This window comes from Colias philodice, chromosome 3 (assembly GCF_061535455.1).
Source record: "Colias philodice isolate Cphi_HAF_F1 chromosome 3, ilColPhil1 Martin Lab GWU primary, whole genome shotgun sequence".
Classification (NCBI taxonomy): domain Eukaryota; kingdom Metazoa; phylum Arthropoda; class Insecta; order Lepidoptera; family Pieridae; genus Colias; species Colias philodice.
The window spans coordinates 4,582,974-4,607,668 of record NC_143088.1 but is presented as its reverse complement, the minus strand read 5'-3'; the positions used below and the strand labels follow the sequence as shown (position 1 = coordinate 4,607,668).

Here is a 24,695-nt window from a genome sequence, read left to right as displayed (position 1 = left end):
TCGTCGACTGCCAAGAGTCAAGGTGGTGTGGGTGGTATTTGAGTTTGTGACGTGTGGTACGTTGATGGAACTCAGTGGCAGGTATTGTTTCAAACAGCTCCTCAGAGTACTCCAAATTGTAGATACGATAGAAAACACACAGTGAAGCGACGTCTCTTTGCAGCGCCAAAGTATCAAGCCGATCGGTAAGACTTGGCCAATGAAATTTTGTATAAACTACATTTGACATTTTTTCAGACCGGAGATCTAACAATATATCGTTATTAATTAGGTATGCGAAAGAAAATTTATATACTAACACGGCAAACCTACTTCTACATTCCCGCGTTCTATTCGCATGCGTTCCCGTGCGAATAGAATTTTCGGGCGTACTTTTCTTTTTTGTCTATGAACAGGACATTCCCATTTTTTAAATTCGCTGTCATAATATGTCAAATGTCAATTGTCAAATGTCAATTTTGATAGATTGCAAATTTCAAATTTCAAATTTTCAATACGACTCGAGGGGCATAAGAGTTGTTAAATCAGTGTTGTCCACGTAAATTTTATTTTAATTCATAAATAAGTGAAAGCATAATGTCTAAAAAGAAAGGAAATAAGAAAAATATGGACATTAATGATGATTTTGAGGAGAAGAAACCAGTTGCCAACGATGATATAACCTCAAAAAGCAAAGGAAAGGGTAAGAAAAAGGGCAAAGAAGTTGCTGATCTTAGTGATGGAGAAGGTGGGGATACTGTTAAGAAGGTACACGTGTCAGATGAAGAAGAAGAAATAAAACCAGCCGCTAAGAAGTCTCAAAAGAAAGGTATAATTTTTCTTATTTCTGATTTAAACATATTGCTGGCAAATAACAGCTGTAATGTACACATTGTAATTTAAACATATTTTAAGCAAAGACCTAGCTTAAAGAATTCCTGTCAAAATTCCACCCAATTTATATATTTATTATCATTTCAGGTAAAAACAAAAAGAAGGGCTTAGACCACTCTGATGATGAACAAGATGATAACAAGTCAATAGTTAGTAATGCTACAAGTATTGCATCAAAGCCTGCTGCTAAAACAAATAAAAAGAAAAAGGGTAAGTGAACTAAAATAGATTTCTTTATTTTTATATACAGGAACAGTTAAATTATGAATTGTAATTAATTTCACAATTTTACATAATAATTATAATATTTATAATTGAATGTACATATTGTGTCTTTACTGACTATTAAGTAAACATACTTCAATTAATTTTTAGATTATATCTTTTATTGAGCTATATTTTCAAAAAAATAATTTTATTTTAAGGTAAAGGCAAAAAGGGTGATGATTGGTCTGATGATGGTGGTAGTGACGTAGAACTGAAGCAAGTCTCGGAAGAGGAAGAAGTAAAGCCTGTATCAAAAAAGAAAGGTAAGCTATGTCAAATGGTTTTTATAATCAAAATCAAGTATTCAACTATTAACCCATTGAGCCCCGAACGGCCCGATCGGTCCACGACAATATATTTTTTACTGTGTCTGTGATTCCGGGGCCTGAGTTATTACATAGAGTTGAAAACAAACAAAAATAAATAAGAGTAGCTATTAGTTTAAATAATATTTAAATATATAGTTTCCTAAAACTACTTTTAGAGTATTGAGTATTCTTTTATTTTATTTTATTTCATATGCATTTTGTACAATCCCTTCATCGGGAAGTCAATGTATGTAATATGTACAAATTTTAGTTAGTTACCAAGTAACTTTGGAATACTTTTTGAATTAAATTAAAAATAAGAGTAAGTATGTAATTAATATTTTTTTACAGCAAAGAACAAGAAAAAAACGACCACTGTTGATTCAGAGGCATCTGACGATGACGATGCAAATTCTGTTGCCAGCCATGATTCAAGTATTGCAGCACTACCAGCCAAATCTAAAAACGCTAAAGGTAGCTGTTTGCATGTATAATTTCATTAGAAGTTTAGAAGTTTGACAGAGTCTGTAAAGCTTAGAGAAAGAGTTAGTCTTATATCACTAGAGGCAATAGGGGCCATATTATGAGCTCTTATTTCTAGACAGTTTTCGCAGTGAATTGAACTGACTGGCAAATTCATATTATGATTGCAATAGCCATGAATTTGCCAGTCAGTTCATGGTGTTATCTGTCTGGAAATAAAAGGTCATAATATGGCCCCTGTTCTGTTTTTTGGAATTTAATGATCAGATTTTGTATTTCCATAACATTAATTTAGACATAAGATAGTGGTGTCACTTTGTGGATAGCTATTTTGTTCAGTAACTTTAACATAAATTTTGTAAAATAAGTCTACAAGTAAGACACAGGAATTTAAAAATATATATGGTTGAATGGAGAACCTCCTCCTTTTTTTGAAGTCGGTTAATTATGGGGCCTTGACCTTTTAAACACTTCACATATTATTAAAACAATAATATTCTTATTTTTAGCAAAGAACAAAAAGAAAGCAGTTGCGGCTTCAGATGAATCAGACAATGATGACTCTAAATCAGTTGTCAGTAATGTTTCCAGCAATGTGGCTCCACCTCCTAAAACTAAAAGCTCAAAAGGTATTTACATCTTTAATATTTCACAAAGGGTATTTTGTTATGAATTATATCCATTTTTTTTGAGACAGCAATATGCGTATAAATTTCATTATTATAATTTCTGTAATCTATCTGCAAATACTAAATGTATCTGCTCATTTTATAACAGTTGAAGTTCTTAATTTTAGGTAAAAATAAGAAAGATGATTGGCCTGATGAAGGAAGTGATAAAGAATTGAAGATGGATTCAGAGGAAGAAGATGTTTTAAAACCAATTGTTAAAAGCAAATGTAAGTATTTAATATTAATAAGTTTGGTCTTAATCAAATAAGCAAGGAGAAACCAGACACATCCATACTAATATTATAAAGTTGAAGAGTTTGTTTATTTGAACACGCTAATCTCAGGAACTACTGGTCCGATATTTAAAAATTCTTTCGGTATTAGATTGAGCCGATTGAGGAAGTTTATAGGCTATAATTTATCATGCTTAGATAGAAGTGGAGCTATGCGGGTAAATCCACAGGGCACGGCTGGTTAAAAATATTATGAAGTCACTATTCTAGTTCAAATTCAAATTATATACTGCCATTAAACAGTTTTGTAATTACAACACAAAGCTACCAATCTTAAGGAATCTTGTCTGAAAAACATATGGACATTGAAAACTTGTGTCAAAATTTTTTTTTCAGTAAAGAATAGAAAGAAAAATAACATTGACAACATAGAGGAGGAGTTGAAGAAGTTTGAAATCAAAGAACCTGAACCAGAGGAGGAAGATGTTTCTGAAAAGGTAAGGTTAGATGTTTTTTTTTCAATTTAGTTTAAATCAATTGTGTTACTGTATGGATGTATATATTTTAAATCATCTTCAATAATCATATTACATATACAAGTTTACATTCATAGTAATACTTATTAAACTATACAAAAAAGCCTATTAAAATATTATAATATGCCCTTAAAAAGTTTTTTTTCTTTAAATTTACATTGTTTGACATCTACTTTCGCCTGTTTTCCTATGCAATAAAATATTAAAACAATCTCTCCTCAATTTGAATACTGGATTATCCACAATATAATATGAAGGAAACATTAAATATTATACATTGGTATGCTTAAGCATTAACCATGCATACCAATGTAATGATTAACCAATCATTACTACATTTTACTATACAGAAAGAACCAGAGAAAGAGCAAGAAGTGAAACCTGATCAAGAGAAGAAAATGAGTCACAAAGAGAAGAAGAAGTTAAAAAAACAACAAGAGTACGAAAAACAAATGGAGTTGTTGACGAAAAAGGGCGGACAGGGGCATAGTGATCTTGATGCTAATTTCACTGTGAGCCAGGCGCAAAAAACTGCTGGTTAGTCATTTATCCATTTCTTAGTGTAGATATAAAGTTTAGTAGAAAAGATACAATGAAGAATGCTTGCAATAGAATGCCTAATGAAAATAATTTCATAATTTTGTCAAAAATATCATGAGTGTTTTTTAGAAATTACGAATACTTAAATGAAATTGATTGATAAGACATAAATGTCGTTAGATATTTACGACCAAGAACAATAACCTTTTTGTATCCAAGGGAATTTGGGACACACAAATTTGATAAATAAGTGATTTTTTTGTAACCAAAGTGTCCAAAAACCAAAGTACTCATCTAAAATAAGTATGTAGTCTTATAGTTTCTAAATATTAAAGAAACATATTTTGAATTAATTGATCTAATATAAATTCATAATAGTCACAAAAGCTAACATACTTCACACTTTACAAGGTATTATTTACAGGTCAGATGGCAGCCCTGGAAAACGCGGTGGACATAAAAGTGGAGAACTTTTCCATCAGTGCAAAAGGGAAAGACTTATTCGTGAACGCGAATCTTTTGATTGCGAACGGTCGTCGGTACGGTCTTGTAGGGCCCAATGGTCACGGTAAAACTACATTGTTGAGGCATCTCGCTCAAAGGGCATTTCCATTGCCGCCTCATATTGATATCTTGCTTTGTGAACAAGAGGTCACGGCTAGTGATATGAGTGCGGTGGATACTTTGCTCGAATCGGATGTTAAAAGGAAAGGTAAGAGATCTTAAAAGATGTATGCAGTATGACAAAACAATTTTGATCAGGTTTTCTTATGTATTTAGTCTATGTAACTGTAATTACACAATTAATATACTTCGTTTATTTATTTAGAACTATTGGACGAGTGTAAGGTGCTTGAAGCACAGACTGAAAAAGGCGATCTATCAAAGCAAGACCGATTGAATGAGGTAAGACACAAGTGCAAAAATTTTCTGACTCCTATTACTTAACCCAATTTGTATACGTTTTCGTTTTAACATAAAACAATATTATTAATATCAGTCAGTATCAATAATACCTTTAAACAATAGTTATTTGATTTATTAATAAGTATAATATTTGTTTTTAGGTGTATGCGGAATTGAAAGCCATAGGTGCCGATTCAGCAGAACCACGCGCTCGAAGAATTTTGGCTGGTTTAGGTTTTAACAAGGAGATGCAGGATAGAGCTACTAAAAACTTCTCTGGTGGTTGGCGTATGAGAGTCTCATTAGCTAGGTATGTGTAGGAAATAATACATATTCCCTCTTGTGAAATAGTGTAGATATTTCGAAATTATAATTAACAAGCATAATATTATGTAAATAAAGACACTTTACAGTGATAATGAAAGAAAAAACACAACTAAAATAATTATTTCAACATTTTCAGGTGTATATGTCGATATAAACACTAATTTTATTTTTAGTTAAAAAGACAGCAGCATTTATTAACAAATGTTTATTTTCCAGAGCTTTGTATATTGAACCTACGCTTCTACTACTCGATGAACCTACAAACCATTTAGATCTTAATGCTGTAATTTGGTTGGATAAGTAAGTAATTTTATTTTCTCTTTTTAAAATGTAAATGTAATAAATGTAAAATATCTTCGTTTTTAATAAAATTAACATATTAATTATTTGCGTGACCCAAGTCCGGCATTATTTTATTATTTACGAAATCTATACTAATATTATAAAGAGGAAAGGTTTGTATGTATGTATGTATGGTTTTCACGCATAAACTACTGGACCGATTTTGATGAAATTTGGCACAGATAATCTTTAGACCCTGAGAAAGAACATAGGCTACCTTTTATTGCGAAATTTGTACCACGGGCGAAGCCGGGGCGGACCGCTAGTAATCTATCAAAATTTGTTCCTTACAGCTATTTACAAGGATGGAAGAAAACCCTACTAGTAGTATCTCACGACCAGTCTTTCTTAGATAATGTGTGCAATGAAATTATTCACTTGGATCAACAGAAGTTGTATTATTATAAGGGCAATTACTCCATGTTCAAGAAAATGTACGCACAAAAACGAAAAGAAATGATTAAAGAGTATGAAAAACAAGAGAAGAGATTAAAAGATTTGAAGGCGCATGGATCGTCAAAGAAGGCAGCAGTATGTATTAAAAATAAGAATATTTTGTGTCTTATTTTGTCATAAGAAAATTGAGTATGATAAACTTTAGTTTTTGTTGTTAGTTATTAAATAAAACACAGACAAATATTCATTCAATTTATTTAGTTAAAAATACGTTACATAACATTATTTTTACCTCTTTCATTAAATCTCTTTTAATCGGTTTGGAAACCATAAGTGATGTCAACTAAATCCCCTATTAACACTTATTAAAAAGGAAAAGAAACAAAAGGAAGCGTTAACACGCAAACAAGAGAAGAACCGCAGCAAATCGACGCGCGAAGAGAACGAAGAGAATGCGGCACCAGTCACTTTACTGCAGCGGCCTAAAGAGTACATCGTTAAGTTCAACTTCCCGGACCCGCCGCCGCTGCAACCGCCCATACTTGGGTTGCACAGTTAGTATAATATTACAATAATTACGTTTTTTATGGTACAATATTTTAAGCTGGCCCCACACTTCTGGAACTCCCGTATTAATTTAGATCCTTAGTTCATAATCTTAATTCCGGCCCACCCACTATCAATTTTGCAGCACAACTGAGTCGATTCTTAATCTTAATTCCGTAGTCTGCGGTTAAGCTCTACAGACGTGTATGGAGAGACATACATTCTGACGAGTCATTTTGAATATCGAATATTCGAAAATAAAATTTGCGCGTAGGCATCCTGGTGGTCAGGCTGGTGAGAAATATAGGCCGCGATATAAAGAAATGCAGTTTTAACATTCGAAATTCAAATGGGCGTGTACGAAAAAAGCCCGTGGCACCAGGGGGCATGATCTACAGTTACAATTTTTGCACGTTTATGTAATGAATTCTGCATAAATTATATATGTACATTTATAAATGAATTAAAATACCCCTCTAAGTTCTTAAAATTCTATTTGTTATTGAGCTACAGACTAATCAATATAATTTGCTGCCTAGACGTGAATTTCAACTTCCCCGGCCAAAAGCCGCTGTTCATTGATGTGGACTTTGGTATCGATCTGAACTCGCGTATCGCCATCGTTGGTCCCAACGGAGTGGGCAAGTCTACGTTCTTGAAGCTTCTCGTCGGAGAACTGAGTCCTATACGCGGGGAACTATTGAGGAATCATAGACTGGTAAGTGCTAGTGACAATTTTAGAACTTCAAACTTTTTTTTTGTAAGGATATGTTCTTATCAGACAAAAGTATTGTATAAAAAAGTGCGCAAAATTTGTGTGAAATTCAATATACAATGTTTCTTGTTTTTTTCATATAAAACAATTGAAAAATCTTAAAATACGTAATTTTAAGTTTGTAAGCAAATTGAATAATTACTATTAGTTAAATCTTTATTTTTGTATTTGACCAACTTGAAAAAGAAGGGATTTGAATTTGTATGCTATTTTTTATGCTTTTCTATAGATAGTGTAGCTTTATTCTTATCCAGAAGGCAGAATTACCCGATATTTTAACTTGTATTCCATCTACAGGGATAAAAGGACAAATCTTTAATATAAGGTACACATAAGCAACGTAATTATAAATACATGTAATTCTTTTTCATCAACAGAGGATCGGTCGTTTCGACCAGCATTCCGGAGAGCATCTAACAGCGGAAGAATCCCCAGTGGAATATCTCCAAAGGCTCTTTGGTCTGCAATACGAAAAGGCGCGTAAAGCGTTAGGTACCTTCGGCCTAGCGAGCCATGCACATACGATCAAGATGAAGGACCTCAGCGGAGGGCAGAAGGCAAGGGTGGCGTTGGCGGAACTGACCCTTATGGCACCCGATGTTATTATATTGGTGAGTTATTTGTGAAAAACGGATTAGCAAAGAAAAGTAAGCTTTGTTATAGGAAAGTGGAATATTTCATATAGAAGTGACATTCTACACACACTTAACCCATTGAGCCCCAAGCGGCCCGATAGGTCCCAGACATAATAGATTTTCTATTGTGTTTTTGGTTCCGGGCCTTAAGTTATTAAGAATGACCTCACACGAGAAATCGGGCACAAATCAAACAGATGACAACGCGCCTAGCGTTGGTCTTGTTTCGCGCTCGCTATAGTTGCGCGTGTACGCAACCTATACGAGTGCAGAGTCTTTCAAATTACGAAATTTGAGTGCTAATTATTAGGAACACCAATGATGTATATTACTATAACACTACTTACTATTAAATGAGAGTTTAGATCATGTACATTACACTAGTTTTTATTTCTTTAATACATGAAGTATTTCCGAAGTTATAAAGTCGAGAAGTTTAAGCTCGTTTTGAATTACGCACGCTTTTGCGTGTTGACGCTGCTTATTTTTTTTTTTTTTTTTTTTTATGTCAGAGCAAGCAAAGGGGCAGGTGGGCCACCTGATCAGAGGCGGCTCGCCCTAAGGAGCGCTGGTGCAGTGAACTCCCATAAATAATTATAATAAAATCATACTCCTTAATTTAAAATCAATCGTAATCTTTAAAACTACTGTTAATACCAATGAATATATCCATCATTCCATCATCCCATACACCTGTATAATACCTACTGTATTATGTAACGCGCGAAGAAGTGCGCTCACGATTGCGCTCCAATGAAAAAAGATTTAGTACATTTCCTAATACGAAATCCAATAGGAGTGAAAGAGAGGGTTTTGCCAGAGCCCTGCGCGTGAAACAAAAGATTTTCTATGGAAAAGTAGCAAAATTCGGAGCGCCGCACCTGCAAACGTTGCCGGTTCGTTTTTACCGCCCGGCAGGACAGTGATTGCGCGCGCGGCGCGACGTTGCCAGTTTCCACTTCTTTAATATAAACAAACACTCGAGTCAACTTCAATGCACGCGCGCGATTCATGCAATTTTCTAATTAAAATTATAAAATACGTGTTGAAATAGCATGTAGTTATCAGTATTACTTGTGAGTGTTAAAATGAACAATAATTATAATGTGGCGTTCATTAAAAAGTGTGATAAAACGTTACAAATTCGGCTTGAATGTAAAGCTAAGGGACCGCTACATGATCTTACGCAAAAATGTACGACAAAAACGAAAACATATACGCGTGTGTTTAAATCTGAACAATATGTGAAAACACCGTGGTTGTGTGGTTGTGATGAAAGCAACAAACTATTTTGTTTTCCGTGTCTTTTATTTAAAGCGGGCGCGGCCGGCGGAGGTGAGAGTGCTTGGACTGAAACGGGCGTTGACGACTTAGCTCATCTTTCAATCAAGATGAAAAAACATGAAAACATTCACAATCTCGGTACCATTTGTTGAATGAACTGCAATTGGCGTCTATCGGACAACAAGACATTCGTAAAGCACTAGATTCCGCGTACCGAAAGTCAATACGCGAGTTCAATGACCGTGTCGATGAAAACAGACATATTTTACGAAGGATAATGGATTGTGTCGTATTTTGTGGTGCATTTCAAATTGCTTTAACTTTCACAAAAAAGTTATAGATATTTTTGCACACCAAAAAGAAAGACGTATGCATTTCCTTTATAAGTAATTTTTTTTTTAATAAATTGTACTGATTTACACCATGTATTTTCAGTGTTTTATTTCAAGTGAACACCCATAAAATTTTGTCACGAGCCGCCTCTGCACCTGATGGTAAGTGTTCACCACCGCCCATAAACACTTGCAACACTAGAAGTGTTGCAGGTGCTTTGCCGGCCTTTTATGGACAAATAAGCTCTTTTCTTGAAGGCCCCAATGTCGTAGTTGTTCGGAAACACCGCAGGTGGCAAATTGTTCCACAGTTTCACCGTACGCGGAAGGAAGTTGCGGGTGAAGCGGACAGAGGTGGAGCGCCAACCATCCAGATGGTGCGGATGGAACAGATTTTTACGGCGTGTGGTCCGGTGGTGCAACTGTGCGGCTGGTAGTCGATGGAACAATTCCTCAGAGCACTCCCCATAGTAGATTCTGTACAGTATACAGAGAGACGCAACGTCTCTTCGCACTGACAGAGGATCGAGCCTATCGGAAAGCCTACGGTCATCGACAATTCGAGCTGCTCGACGTTGGATGCGGTCAAGAGGAAGGAGTTGGTACTGTGGAGCTCCGGCCCAGAGATGAGAACAGTACTCCATATGCGGTCGCACCTGAGCCTTGTACAGCTGAAGTCGGTGGGCCGGCTTGAAGTACTGTCTCGATCTACTGAGCACACCAAGCTTTTTCGAGGCTAATTTAGCCTTCGCTTCCAAATGACTGCGGAATTGAACGTCACTCGAGATTTCAACTCCGAGGATTCCGATTTTCGGCGATATACTAAGGGGAGTACTCTTAAACCGAGGTTCTACGACAAATGGGGTCTTTTTAGCGGTGAACGCGCAAACCTGTGTCTTTTGGGGATTGAACTCGACAAGATTAAGTTCGCCCCAATCCGAGACTTCATGAAGAGAAGACTCGACTTCAGACACAAGTTTGTTTCGGCTCTCATTAAGGCTTTCCTTTGAAGTGTTTGCACGGCCGGGATAAAGAGCATCCCCCGTACTGTCGTCTGCATAGCAATGAATGTTACTGATTTGTAACAAATCATTGATATGCAGAAGAAACAGTGTAGGAGATAGCACGCAGCCTTGTGGGACACCAGCATTCACATGATGAGGCTTAGAGCAAGAACCGTCGATAACGACCTTAATGCTCCTCTCTTCCAGGAAGCTGGCAACCCAATCGCATAACTTCGCAGGAAGTCCGAAAGATGGTAATTTCGCTAGAAGTGCCCTGTGCCAGACCCGATCGAAGGCTTTCGCTACATCCAAACTTACAGCCAATGCCTCCCCTTTACTCTCAACCGCCTCCGCCCATCTGTGAGTGAGGTACACCAAAAGATCACCAGTCGAGCGACCACTACGGAAACCGTATTGCCGGTCGCTTAACAGCTGGTTCTCCTCCAGGTACCTCATAAGCTGGCAGTTAATAATGGATTCCATTATTTTGGAGAGTAAAGAAGTGATGGCGATCGGTCTGTAGTTAGACGGATTTGAGCGATCGCCTTTTTTAGGGATTGGGTGGACAAGAGCAGTCTTCCACGAATTCGGAACAATGCCTTTGGCGTAAGAGAGCCGAAAAAGACGCGTTACAACCGGTGCCAACTCAGGAGCACATGTCCTAAGCACAATAGGGGAGACTCCATCCGGCCCTGTCGACTTATGGATGTCAAGGGAAAAGAGAGCATTTCGAACGGCACGTTGTGTAAAACGTATATCCGCCATTGAATGGTTGCACCGCGGGATGGTCGCGGTGTCTTTCCCCTGTCATCAAGAGTCGAGTTCCTAGCAAAGAGAGCGCCCAAGAGTTCGGCTTTCTCTTTAGCGGAATGGGCCAGAGAGTCTTCGTCCTTGTGCAAAGGTGGAAAGGATGAACGACAGAAGTTACATTGGATGGCCTTGGCGAGGGACCAAAACGCCCGTGTTCCCGAAGGAAGTCGCGTTAGTCTATCGCCAAGTGCACCAATGTAACTAGATTTAGCCTTAGCGATTTCTCTCTTGTAGGATCTGGAGGCAGAGTTGTACTTCTTCCTGATGAGACCAACGCTTGGATCGCGACATGCCGTTGCTGCAACCCAGGCTTGAAAAAGTTCCTGTTTCTGACGAGACGCCATGTTACAGGAACGTCCAAACCAAGGCTTAGATCTACCACCAACGGGCACAACAGAGTATGGCACAAATAGTTCCATACCCTGCAGTACCACGTCAGTGATAGACTCAGCACAAGCGTTATTTGTATAATTCATTTTTTATTCGTATAACCCGTAAAACGTAAAACGTATTTTCATATAACCTCTTTATTAATTTAACTAAATGCAGGACGAGCCGACAAACAACTTGGACATCGAGAGTATAGACGCGTTAGCTGAAGCGATCAACGAGTACAAGGGCGGCGTCGTGATCGTGTCGCACGACGAGCGGCTCATACGTGAGACCGAGTGTGCGCTATACGTCATTGAGGACCAGACTATAAATGAGGTGAGCTTGTGTGTGTGTGTGTTTGTGTGTGTGTTAATAAAATAAAAATAGAGAGCATAGACGCGCTCGTGGTCATCGAGGACTAGACTATAAATGAGGTGAGCTTGTGTGTGTGTGTAAATAAAATAAAAATAGAGAGCATAGACGCGCTCGTAGTCCTTGAGGACCAGACTATAAATGAGATAAGCTTGAGTGTGTGTAAATAAAATAAAAATAGAGACCACAGACGCGCTCTACATCATCGAAGAACAGACTATAAATGAGGTGAGCTTGTGTGTGTGTGTAAAAAAAATATAGAGCTTAGACGCGCTCGTGGTCATCACGGACCAGACTATAAATGAGGTGAGCTAATGTGTGTGTGTAAATAAAATAAAAATAGAGAGCATAGATGCGCTCGTGGTCATCGTGGACCAGACTATAAATGAGGTGAGCTTGTGTGTTGTGGTATACATAATGTGGGACGATACCAGCAAACTGCACATTGAGAGTATAGACTCTCTCGAGATCATCGAGGACCAGACTATAAATGAGGTAAGCTTGTGTGTGTGTGTGTGTATGTTAATAAAATAAAAATAGAGAGCATAGACGCGCTCGTGGTCATCGTAATAAAATAAAAATTGGTTGTTTGTAAAGTAGGTTTACGATCGAGATGTTTACGTGATAACGTCTTATTGGTGGCAGCGCTCGAGATAAGACGGGAGATCGGTCCGTCTCTCTCTCGTTATACCTGCGATCGCGCTCGTGAGGTTTTGGTGTGACACAAGTTTCTGAACATGTCACCCGACTAAAACGATTTTAAAAACGTTATCACGTCAAAAATAGAGACCATAGACGCGCTCGTGGGCACCGAGGACCAGACTATAATTAATGTGGTGAGCTTGTGTGTTGTTGTTACACGCAATACAGGACGAGTAACAACAAACTGCACATTGAGAGTATATGAGCGCTTGCTGAAGCGATCAACGAGTAAAAGGGCAGCTCCAATAAAACGATGGATATTCAATTATTATCCCTAACCCCGCCAAATCTAAATTTGAGTATTAAAAGAAAAATATCTTCTTTTAAATTTTACTTTACGGCGGTGGAAGTCGAAACTCCCATAGATAACAAACATTACTTAAAAATAAATATTTTATACACATGTATTTAATTTTTTTTATCGTATTTAATGTCTTGAATCTTGATAAATATAATACATATAAATAAGAATATAAATAAATACTTTTCTATAATATGACTACTTTTACAGGTGGACGGAGACTTCGACGATTATCGTAAAGAACTCTTGGAGAGTCTTGGCGAAACTATCAACTCGCCATCTATCATCGCGAACGCAGCAGTTCTGCAGTAATCACAACCACACATACACAACGAATAAATTTTACGCAACATACAGTAAAATGTTCATACAAGTAGCTAGGATTGAAATTCGAATCTTTATTTTGTTAAATAAGTGTCGATAAATATTTACACGTTTTCTTTTAGATACTAAATGTACCGAAATAATAATAAAATATAATTTGTTTTAAAATGCACGCACTTAAATTCATTAGTGTAAAGTCTTAATTTGCTTAACTTCATATTTGTACATGAATTGTATGCATTTTTGTCTAAAGTATAGAAGTGCATCTGAAATGTTATGAAAGGTTAATTTTCAATTATTATAAAAATATTGTACAGTTTGTGTATTTATTTTATTATTTTCTATTTACTTTTAATGTTTCCAGACTGTACATAATCGGATATATAACTGTGCTTCAAATAAAATGATATCTTCCAAATAGGTATTTATATTTAATAAATTTTGATATAAAAAACGTGTTGTTTCTTTTATATATTTTCCCCATGTATATCTGAATACGAAGTGTGATAATATTTATGGAGTATCTCGTCATTCAATGAAGGTGCTAGTTATTTAATCAAATAACAGATTGAACCATGTGACTGCGACAGATACACGAGCTACAAAGAAAATTATTACTTTACAAAAATCTCTTTCAGTTTAAAAAATATACATAGGTACCTATTGGTACCTATCTTCTTAAAACAATTTATAGGTTTTATTATACATCATCATTGCTCGTGGTCAGTGAGGAATAGAATAATAACCTTTTTTTTACCAGTGTATATATTACATATATACTGTAATGTTAAATGGTGTAATGGTGTATGGTGGTAATAAATGGTTAAATAAATAAATAACATATATAAAAAAAATCTTCATGTCGATAGTTAGATACCTTTAATTCTAATAAAAAAGTAAGTATAGCTATAATATAATTTAAGTGAAAAATATAACTAGGTATATTTACCTATAATATACATACAAGAAAATAAAACAGTCACCAAGTTTGACCACTCCACTTTTCCTTCATAAATCTACAACGCAATTTACATTACCATTTACGTATTAAAGTGCGTCGCACAAAACAAGTCTAAAATGGAATAAATAAAAACCTAATTTTAAAAGGAATGTTTTGCATTCGTGGCAAGATAATGAAGGCGAGTCAACATTTCTCGTTAAAGATACTCGCTCAGAGTTTTTTCCTCAATTTGTCTGCAGCCTTTCACCCCTCCATTATAAACTTCTCAGCTTCATTAGAGGATTTAAAACGCAAATTTCCTTTTCGATTGTAACTTTTTTCCACTTCTTGAAAGGAAGCTTCTTTCAGACTGGGTAGGAAATTAGTATCCTTCCCTTTGAGGGGTGAAAACGTGTTTTTGAAAAATTATTTGAATATTTTACTCGAATCTTGCGACAGAATTAGTTTAACAATTGACCGGTGGTTATGAATTGTTCGTATATTTTATTACCTACCCATCTAAGCTGTAGGTATAAGGTCCTACGTGCACTCGAAATGAAAATATTTTTCATTACTAAAATAATCACATCACAATCCCTAAAAACAGTATATGAGATATATAAAGCACTAAATTATCTCGTTACAAGTTACAATATCACCAAAGACATTAAATTAAGTAGCAACTACGCCAATCCTCCCAGATTTCCCTGTTTTCGCATGAGACCACTAAACGTATTACTGTAATGTACTGAATTATCTGTTAACGAGACAACAATAAGAGGTATGTCTACACTGAGAGCCTATTACTGTCTAGAGAGCATTCCCGCCCCTCCTTAACGTATTCCACCCTTGTCACACTCATCATGCCTGTAAGTTCCAAAATAATATACCGTAAACCCACTGTCGGATTATTCTGACAAGGTTCCAACTCTCTATATCACATTTTCGTACAATGTGTACACAATAGAAGCGATTACTCTCCCCCGCGACATGATTTTATTTGTGCAGTTATTACAGTCTCGTCGAAAGATATTTAAATTTCATTAGGTTTGTTTTACACTTAATTTGTGAGGGGAGTGCGGCATTGTATCTTTGGGGTGGAGCCCTATTATTGCTTTGAGCTTTCCAGCTTATTTTGTGTAACCCTCTATGAATTGCATTGGTGATTTGAATTTCAAGATACTTATCGGAGCTTTCATGGTGTTAAATAGATGTATTTCTTTGTTCTATGATAACATTGAATGGGTATGGTGAATGCATACAAATGCCGTAGACACATGTTTAGATTTCATTCTAGTTCTGATAATAGGTAGTTTAATTATTTTTTTAATAGTTTACCTACTTGTTAGGGGCATTTGATAATATTTTATTTAGATATCTAAATTAGGATTAGAACTTTTGACGAATTATTATTAATAAGTTGGTTTTTCTACGTTATTAACTAGAGAGATTGGAAATTTATAAGAACGAATATAAGAAAAAAACCGATACCAAATTTTTTGAAATTAGATAACTAACTGTTCCATTATATCGGTGTAGATTCAACTAAATTCGGTTTTGATTCGTTTATTTTATAACCAACTAGCGGTCCGCCCCGGCTTCGCCCGTGGTACATGTTTACGTTTTCTCTACATAAAAACCATCCTCGTACTTCAAGGAATATAATAAAAAAAGAATTATAGAAATCGGTTCAGCCGTTCTCGAGTTATGCGCTTACCAACACATTTTGCGATTCATTTTTATATATAAGACTAGCGGTCCGCCCCGGCTTCGCCCGTGGTACATATTTACGTTTTCTCTACATAAAAACCATCCTCGTACTTCAAGGAATATAATAAAAAAAGAATTATCGAAATCGGTTCAGCCGTTCTCGAGTTATGCGCTTACCAACACATTTTGCGATTCATTTTTATATATAAGAATAACATGTCACTATTTAACCTACTCTACACGAAGTTCGCGGCTGCTTTATAAAAATCGTTTAATTTCGTTAAATGTTTTTTGTAAACATTCCCAGTTAGATGTCGACGAATATTTCCATAATTTTCGCAACAACCACACAATCGAATTTGTGACCCGAAATACAATGTAAAAGTTATTAATTATTTGCGAAATGTACTAGGTGTGTTCGCCAGCGCCCTCTATGTAAGTGGAAACATTTCGCAGACGCAGACTCCATTAGCAGTGTTCGCCGGACTGTCACAATCATTTTTCTTTCCCGCTGCCGCTAATTCTCAACCGCGCTTCAGTGGCCATATAGAGGGATCAACTAATCTTGATGTCGATGTTCAATATTTTTGTCACTTCCGTTACCTAGTAAAGGAACACATTGCAAAATTGTGTTACTTACACGATTTACTGGACTTTTAGATAACATGATACATAATTCCAATTGAGATGTTTACCTACGTAGATGACTTCATTAATCATTTGTTGGAATTGTTACAACTATAAAAATATTTAAACCTAGGCATAATTTTAATTAAGTTTTAATTAATTTTTTTTAAAGTGAAACTTTTATTACATCGTCTCAAACTTTTTGGTCTGTGTAGCGCATGTCGCGTGACGGTGGGCTGCCGAGTAGGTATAAAGCAGTGTTCGGAGTCATTATCGTACAAATACGATAATTTTGTGCCTAAGTTTCACTTTTACCGTGGTTTCATAAAACCACACAACATTTTTATTTTTTTTTTCAATTATAGGCTATATCCAGAACAAAAAATATATACCTATTTCATAGATGAATATCATAGATGAGTCTCAACAAATTATAATTATATTAATAATTTAAAATATGACCCAAAACTTCCATCATAGCATTTTTAAAGAAAATATTTATTTAATTAGCTTTATTAAAGATAAATATTTTACAAAACGAAACCAAATAGGTAGGTGCTTCCATCAAGCTGTTTTAATTTTCATATTAAATTTGTAGGGGTTTATTTAGTTGTATTTTTAAATGTAAAAGTATCAAAACATGTTGCATTGAGGTCGAATGGAAGCTTGATATCGACTTTTATTACTGCGGAGGGGTTGGTCATTAGCGAGATAAAGCGGCTGCCACCTGATAAAGTGCGTTTTGTTGCTCACTTACTTATTTCTCTCTGTTTCCAACAGAACTGAGTTGTATGAGTTTTCTTCTTTTACTATTTTCCTTCCATAATGAAACAACTCTGTAGGTACATGATAGAACTGCAGAATAGCTGTTAAATTGCAGAAACATTTGTAGGTAATTACAGATGCGACTCGATAAAATTTATAAAAAGAAGGATATGCGAATCAAGGTGATACATTCCTTGTTTTATTTAATATAATTAGGTAAACTTTAATAGTACTATTGATTTCTATTTATGTATAGTTACAAAGATAGCTTTTTTCTTCATGGTGTATAGATATTAATCATGAAACAAAAGATAATAACTAATAGAAGTTACATCGATCAGGAAATTAATTAACCTAAGCAAACCGCTTGTAAGCGCTGTCAATTCCATTTGATTTACGCCACCTTTACTTTTTCATCGCAATCAATAATTATTTCACTAAAAGCAATGAAGTAAAAAATAACAACATCTCCGAACGTCGCATCAATAATTCCGAATGATCAATCATTGAAGTACACATGCGGCATAATTATCAGCGATAAGTAAAATGTGGTAAGAAATAGTAAACGAATTACATTCCTAACAAAGAACAATAATAGTACGTGCGATTAACACTTTACCCAGCCCAGCGGATGATTGATGAGTTTACCCGTTCATAGTGACTAATAGAGTGCCACGAACATATGATATTCGTTACGGGAAACCGTAATACCTTTGATATTGAACCTGAAAGCTCCCTCTGCCGCTATTAATACTTAATTTTCTAATTAATTTGAACGCTCCGAATTTGTTACGCGTATCATTTTATCATTTAATGTGATATGTTTTTAGGTATTTTATGGGAATGAAGTGATGCTTGAAGTTTGAGGCGAAAATATTAAATAAAAAATAAATAATAATTATTAAATATTTAAAATATTTTACAAAAACTTGCTATTGAAGAGTATTTTGTGTCCATGACAATAATTAAATTTTATATTATTGTTTTGTCGCATAGGCTCTACCGTGGTTCATAAATAGTTTTACTGCTTAATCTAGTCGAAAAATATTTTCCCTCTCAACTAACTATTTTACGACTATCTAAGAACTATTGTATATTTAACACATAGCAATAAAATTGTTTTCATGTCAACGTAGTTGTGCGACCGTTCAGCCCCGATGTGCCGTCGGGCGCAAAATCCCGGGTCGGAGCAATAAACGCGATTAGACAAACATTTCCTGACGCGAGCCACTTTTTCCAAAACTTGGCGTATAAATCAGATCGGTGGTGTGTCGCAGTTTTCGCGTCGTCTTGCCAAATTTATGTACCGATCGGCCCTTTCGAATGGAGATGTAGACCGCTATTTACATATAAATACCTCGATTATTTGAATTATTCAATCGAGAGGGGGCGGCGCTGACAAATCACTTCCTCAGGAGATGGCACAAGTTGCTAGGCTCAAGTTTGGCTTGATGTGCTCCGGCTATGTCGTTCGTGCCCGGCTTTTACGATAAATTGAACAGTTTTCTTATGAACTGATACTGAGTATCTACTGAACTATTTTATTTACTGTTTTTTTGGTAGACATTGTTTTGGTTTATCAACTTTTCATTTGATATTTCTTCAAATATGAATTAGAACGTTTATAAACAAATAATTATAAGTACCACAGAATAATAACTAGTATCGAACTATCGTTATAAGTACATGAAAATAAAAGAAGTCTTTTATTACTTATAGGTAAAAATCATTAAATTAAGTAATTTAATGATTTTTACCTAACTAGATATTAAATCTATAATATAGATACAGGTAAAATAATGAAATTCGGAAAAAAAATTAAAGAACAGGGAATCCTGCAATAAAAATTAATCCAATAAAGTTTACAATACTGCGCACAAAAGCTTTAATTTTCTTCAAACAATCAATGTTATAGAACTAAACTAAGGAGAATATAGCCAAGTAAAAAAGAAAATACATCATTACGAATACAAATAATAATGATCTAATGCTTTATGTAGGTACCTATAGTTCTGGATAATATTCCCGCAATTTTATGCCCTTTCGTATCATTTAATTCGGGAAATAGAACTTTTTGTATGGAAATCGGATGCACTAAAGCTCCGAACCTCTGCCGTATTCCCTGTCTATTGTACGTAACAGCCTCATAAAACTTTATCGCGAATTATCTGTAGCAAATACTTTGTATAGGATATATGTTGATGTAAGGGGTATGTAGAAATTATTTACATTGCTTGAACTTGGCTTGAACCGTAGCCTTCTTCTTATGTAGCTACATTAAAGGTTAGTACATATGCCTAATCCTGTAAAGTAGGATCAAGACAATACTTTAACTTTCACAAAAGCAGCATTTGGAAATCATCTTCTGAAAAGCAAAGGCAGAGAAGTAGCTGTAAACAAAATTCATGATTAATTTTTAAAATATACCTATGCAAAGATGTACCTACCTGTGGCAAACAATGAACGTTTATTTTATTTACATACATAGGTATTTATATTTCAGATTATCCAGGTCTTCAAAATCGGACATCAAACATTCATCAGTGAAGTTAAATTGCAAACACTCGTGTGATTTTGTAAAATTAAAAGCAAAAGTAACCGGAGCTCATACTGATGCGATCGGCTTCGCGGCGATAACCATCGATAACTAAGCCCCATCCACGGCTCCTGTTACTGTATTTATTTCACTAATCGTGTTATTGTCTCGTGTTAGAGCATACTTAGGCTAATGTGAGGCCGAGTGCGCAGCCGTTACATCAGATAAAGGCATTTGATATGCTAATAGCGGTAGCAAATGTTCGCGTAATGAGCGTGCGACGGCGCTGCAACAATTTTACATACCACGGAACTTTGATAAGCTAAACGCTTAACATGCCTTTTGCTGGTAATGAACTCACACTTTTTGAAACAATTAAGCGTTTGTTCAAATTGTACTTTACGGTGTTCATGTTTAGATTCAATTTCAAAATAATTTAAACAATTAATCTTTAACTATGTTGATAACTACCATTTTAGGGTTTACTAACTTTTACAAAACTGTTAATATTAGGTAAATGAAATATAGGTACGATTTGAAAAGAAATAATTTGAATTGGATATGGATTTCTTTTCATAGGTATAAAGTAAGAGACATAAACTACTGAAATTATGAAAGCGCTGTATTTTTGGCCATTTTAAAAGTCCCGATTTTTTTAAATCAAGCGCGAACTAATCTAAAACATAAATTTTCAGTTCTTTATACAATCGTATTATTAAGTAAACAATACGGGAGTATTATTTTCGAATCGCACCATAGGGTTACGGAGGGATTACGATGATATCGCGTAAACTTGACGCGCTCAAGCCGCGCTACAATCGTTTGATCATCAGTTAACCGCTAATGCGACGTAATGCAACCATTGTTCTCGCTTACAATTCACTTGTGTTCGCATTTCCTCTACCAAATGGTAGGTTATCGATGTATCTTCACGCGAATTGTTCCCATATAATCCTCTGGATTAGCTATAGCTGTTCTGGACTGTGGAGTGAAATGTTAAATTTGGTAACTGGCCTTTGATGTACCTATTTTTAATTTTATATGGATATAAAATTACAAGCTTTTTATATGTGTATTACTACTGCTTGCATTCAGAAGGTACCTATAAGTACGATGAATATAATATGTTATTATCCGGTAAAAACATTTGAGACTCTTTAAGTATAAGGAAAGAGGAGCAATTAACATTAGACTATAGCTTAAATCGACTACGAAAAATATCTTTCACTTTTCCATATCTACTTTCAATCGAGTCCTTAAATGTAACAATTTGTTTCGGTTATGTAACGTCTTATAAAACCTCTTTCTGAAATTCCCCGACTATCTTATCAACTATCGATTGCGACCGAATCACTCCAGCTACTTTTCCACCCTCTCTGCAAAGTAAATCGCATTTACAACGTTTCAACATCGCTAACATGTTAAAACAGAACTAATGGACATTCGCTTCAGTCTCAGCCCGCAGGAGACGAATAATACAAGTAAAATGGTCCCATCTCCACGCTTCATTAATTTTATTGCCCGGAGGCGCTCCGACTCAACTCGGGACGCTGCTGGCGAAAACACGACATTGTGTTGCCAGTGACTTAAATTGAATAAACACAAGCTATTATGTGTGCTGCAGAATGCACATGCACTTCTTTTGTTGCAACAACTGTCTCTTTCTGTTAAACTTTCAGTACAACATCGACTGCGTAAACTCTCTATTTTTCCGTTTTTCAGAAATCATAAAGCTTGAAATAAGGAAATATTTTGGAAATTTCTATTGAATTGGACCAAGAATGGGGAAATAATTGCTACGGTGACTATAATTTTCCAATGTCCACTCTGTAGATTTTTCATTTTTCATTGTTTACCTACAAATGTACACATAATATCTACAGGTTTATATATATAGGTATGCAGATTACCTCTCTATTGATTATTATTGTACCTACTTATATATTTAAAATTTACAACACGACGTATGATTTATTTATGCCTTCTACAGTTGTGGATTTTAAAGGATTAACAATAAGTCGAGTACGCTAATGTAATGGAGATATTAGTGTGAGCGTAGCGAAATAATTCCGACACGGTTTTTTGTGTGCTCGCGACACAATAGGATTATTCTCCATTGATCATTGCTTATTATATAAGTAGCTGCCGGGGGTGCGTAACATGAAAAGTAAATTTGGTTTATCGGCCTTTATGGAAAGTAGGTGTTAATGTTGAGATAGTAATTTATGGTGCGATCGTGACTTTTCCGTTTTGTATAAATTGTTATGGTTTTAGCGATCGTTATGTTTGTTTGTTTAATTTCTTTTTATATGCAGATTCGAGTTTTAAGTAACTTCAGATCATGTATTTCTTTGTGAAAATGAAACAGTTTTCATTTTTATGAAATGTATAATTAATATTTTAACTACTATGTTTTTACCTCAAATATCTGTGAGCTATATCAATCTATCTGTAGGTATATTATTTATCTAAATTTTATGATTTTAAATAAAACAACAAATATTCTTTAACTTACAATGTGTCCCTAAAATGAATGCAGCATTCACCGAACCCAAGCAGTCTGTCTCCACAAAGACAAAAATATATCAAACAAACAAAGGTTATGGGCGGCAAGTTATCTGGCCGTAACCTCTTAGGCCACGATCCGACCTCACAACACTCAAACTACTGTTTACTCAACTCTGAGCGCGACAAAGGGCCGGAACTATTGTTTGTCGGGAAAGCTTTATTTTGCGACCCTCGCCGCTTGCAGCGACAATAGGTTACCCAACTTAAAAATATATTATCTCACTTGACGTTAGGAACGTGTGAACATGCTCAGGTTGATAAGTGAAATAAATTGATTAATAAGTAGTTACCTTTAATTTTTAAGCTATTAGTCATAATAATTTTAATTGCATTCAAAAATCGATTAGCGACAGCTCTAGATATAGATAGGGAAAACGTTAGTATGAAAATATATTTTTAATATTCAAAAGTTAAATCCGATTCCTGCTTTAAAATATTTACTTCAACGTTTTCAAAAGTATGATCTAAAATTTAAATACATAATACCATTAGGATTAATTCGTAAGTTATATCCACACAATACTGTCCTTTCAAGCAAGGGCGGTGGAGAGTTGAAAATTATCCTTTTCACGAACGACCTTAAGTATAATAGAGAAAGCACTTAAGCCATTTTCTCCGCCTTTAAGTGGCGTAAGCGCTGCTGTATTTGCAGCGGCTTGTTTTGTGAGCTAGAAAATCAACCATTATAGTCCACGAAGCTTATTTGGGCCGTTTGTGTGCTAGCTTCTGAAGGGGCCGAGAGGGCGGGCGTATGGGGAACATTTCAGGCTAATGTGGCCATTGGGCGGCGCTAACAGCAATTAGGCTACATGCGAGTAAATGGATTGTGCATTACCGACGACATAGATTGATTTATTGGCTCCACAGAGCGAGTGGCCGCTTTCGATCACACGATTTAACCAGCTGCTACGATATAGCTATTACGAAAGTGGACATCGATTGATCCATTATTAAACGCGTTCAGTAGCATAATCTGTTGCCAATTACTTTGCAATCATATCGTTCACAAACGTGCAAAATTATTTACGATGATTCGATTCGAACCCTTTCCGTATCGTTTTCATGTGAAACCTTATGGACGGTTATGAAGAAATAGAAAAAGATATCACGCGATGCTATTGTTTATTCACGGCTGAGAGCATATTTGCAGATTGCTATATTTATCTAGTCATGTCGAAAGCAAATTTTATTGGATATGAATGTCATATTAAATTCAAGTCCCTCAGTGATCATGTTATAACGCTGTGATCTTTATATTCCTTCACGTAAAACATCACATCTGTTAGTGGCCGGGCTTCTTTGTACCGGTCTATGAATAATAAATGTGCCGATAGCCGATTGGGGAAATTGAATTTTATAGTTCGTAACACATTCGAGGACAGATGTCACAAAATGCCGCTCGCCGGCGGCAATACTGTATGTAATCGAAATGTCAAATAGAAATCAAAATTGGGTCGATTGTCATGTAAATAATTAAATAATGACCGCCGGCACTCAAGCACTCAAATATGTAGGGAAGGTGCGACTTTCATTGTGATTAACAGAGTTATTTCTGTTTGGGCGAACAATTATCGGCCCATTACCAAAAGCACACAATGGTCGGAGTTCCATTAAATTATTGAATGCCATTCAAATGTCACCTATGGTGTAATATCATTATGGTTTTGGATACACGCGATTCTTATATTAAACCGAGCATCTAAATCAATTTCTAAGGGTAATGAAATGGACTTTTAAATATAAAATGACTTATAAGAAATAGTTTTACTCGCTTCAAAGTAAAAGGGTAGATCTTTATTACCTACTTACTAGTTAATAATGAACACAGTACAAACAAAGAACAAGCACAAAGTACTTAAATAATTTTCAAAATTCGACATTTAAAATGATTATAATATTATCATTCTCATTTCTTATATTCAAACAATAAGAGGCATGATAATCTAATTGTCTATTTTAAGAGACAAATACTTTTTACCCTATATAATTTAAAACCCTTCAAGTTGTGTTCAAAGCTATCATGTAACAATAATTCAATCTCCGACAGATATATTGTCGTTAATTGATTTCCCCTCGACGAGCGTCTCTCAGGGCTCTACGAAGTTAGATAAATTCGCGCTATCCGTTTACATCATTAAATTTTATTAGAGGCAATACAATAGCAGGGCCATTGGGCGACTACAGTGAGGGACTTTTCCGTCGGCAATTGC

At 35.4% G+C, this 24,695-nt stretch overlaps 2 protein-coding genes across 3 annotated transcripts in view; one reads left to right on the top strand and one right to left on the bottom strand.

The window, feature by feature from the left end:
* The window catches only part of TORIP (Torsin interacting protein), a 29,920-nt gene extending 9,906 nt beyond the window's left edge, over positions 1-20,014 (bottom strand). The window contains exon 1 of the mRNA XM_089714195.1: positions 19,993-20,014. The gene's annotated coding sequence lies outside the window, so the exon portion shown is untranslated. The remainder of the gene's footprint in view (positions 1-19,992) is intronic.
* LOC149489566 (ATP-binding cassette sub-family F member 1) lies at positions 360-13,793 on the top strand. Of its 2 annotated transcripts, XM_089714190.1 has the most exons (19): positions 360-808; positions 961-1,083; positions 1,299-1,403; positions 1,800-1,922; positions 2,441-2,560; positions 2,728-2,829; positions 3,232-3,332; positions 3,722-3,908; positions 4,336-4,623; positions 4,741-4,817; positions 4,979-5,127; positions 5,361-5,444; positions 5,780-6,017; positions 6,256-6,436; positions 6,968-7,146; positions 7,581-7,814; positions 11,818-11,949; positions 12,481-12,507; positions 13,226-13,793. In XM_089714190.1, the coding sequence occupies exons 1-19, from the start codon at positions 577-579 to the stop codon at positions 13,325-13,327; spliced, it is 2,784 nt and encodes a 927-aa protein (XP_089570316.1). In that variant the 5' UTR covers positions 360-576; the 3' UTR covers positions 13,328-13,793. The 2 variants fall into 2 exon arrangements, with proteins under 2 accessions (XP_089570316.1, XP_089570314.1); XM_089714188.1 differs by lacking the exon at positions 12,481-12,507 and having other exon boundaries at positions 11,818-11,976.
* Positions 20,015-24,695: the final 4,681 nt, after the last annotated feature.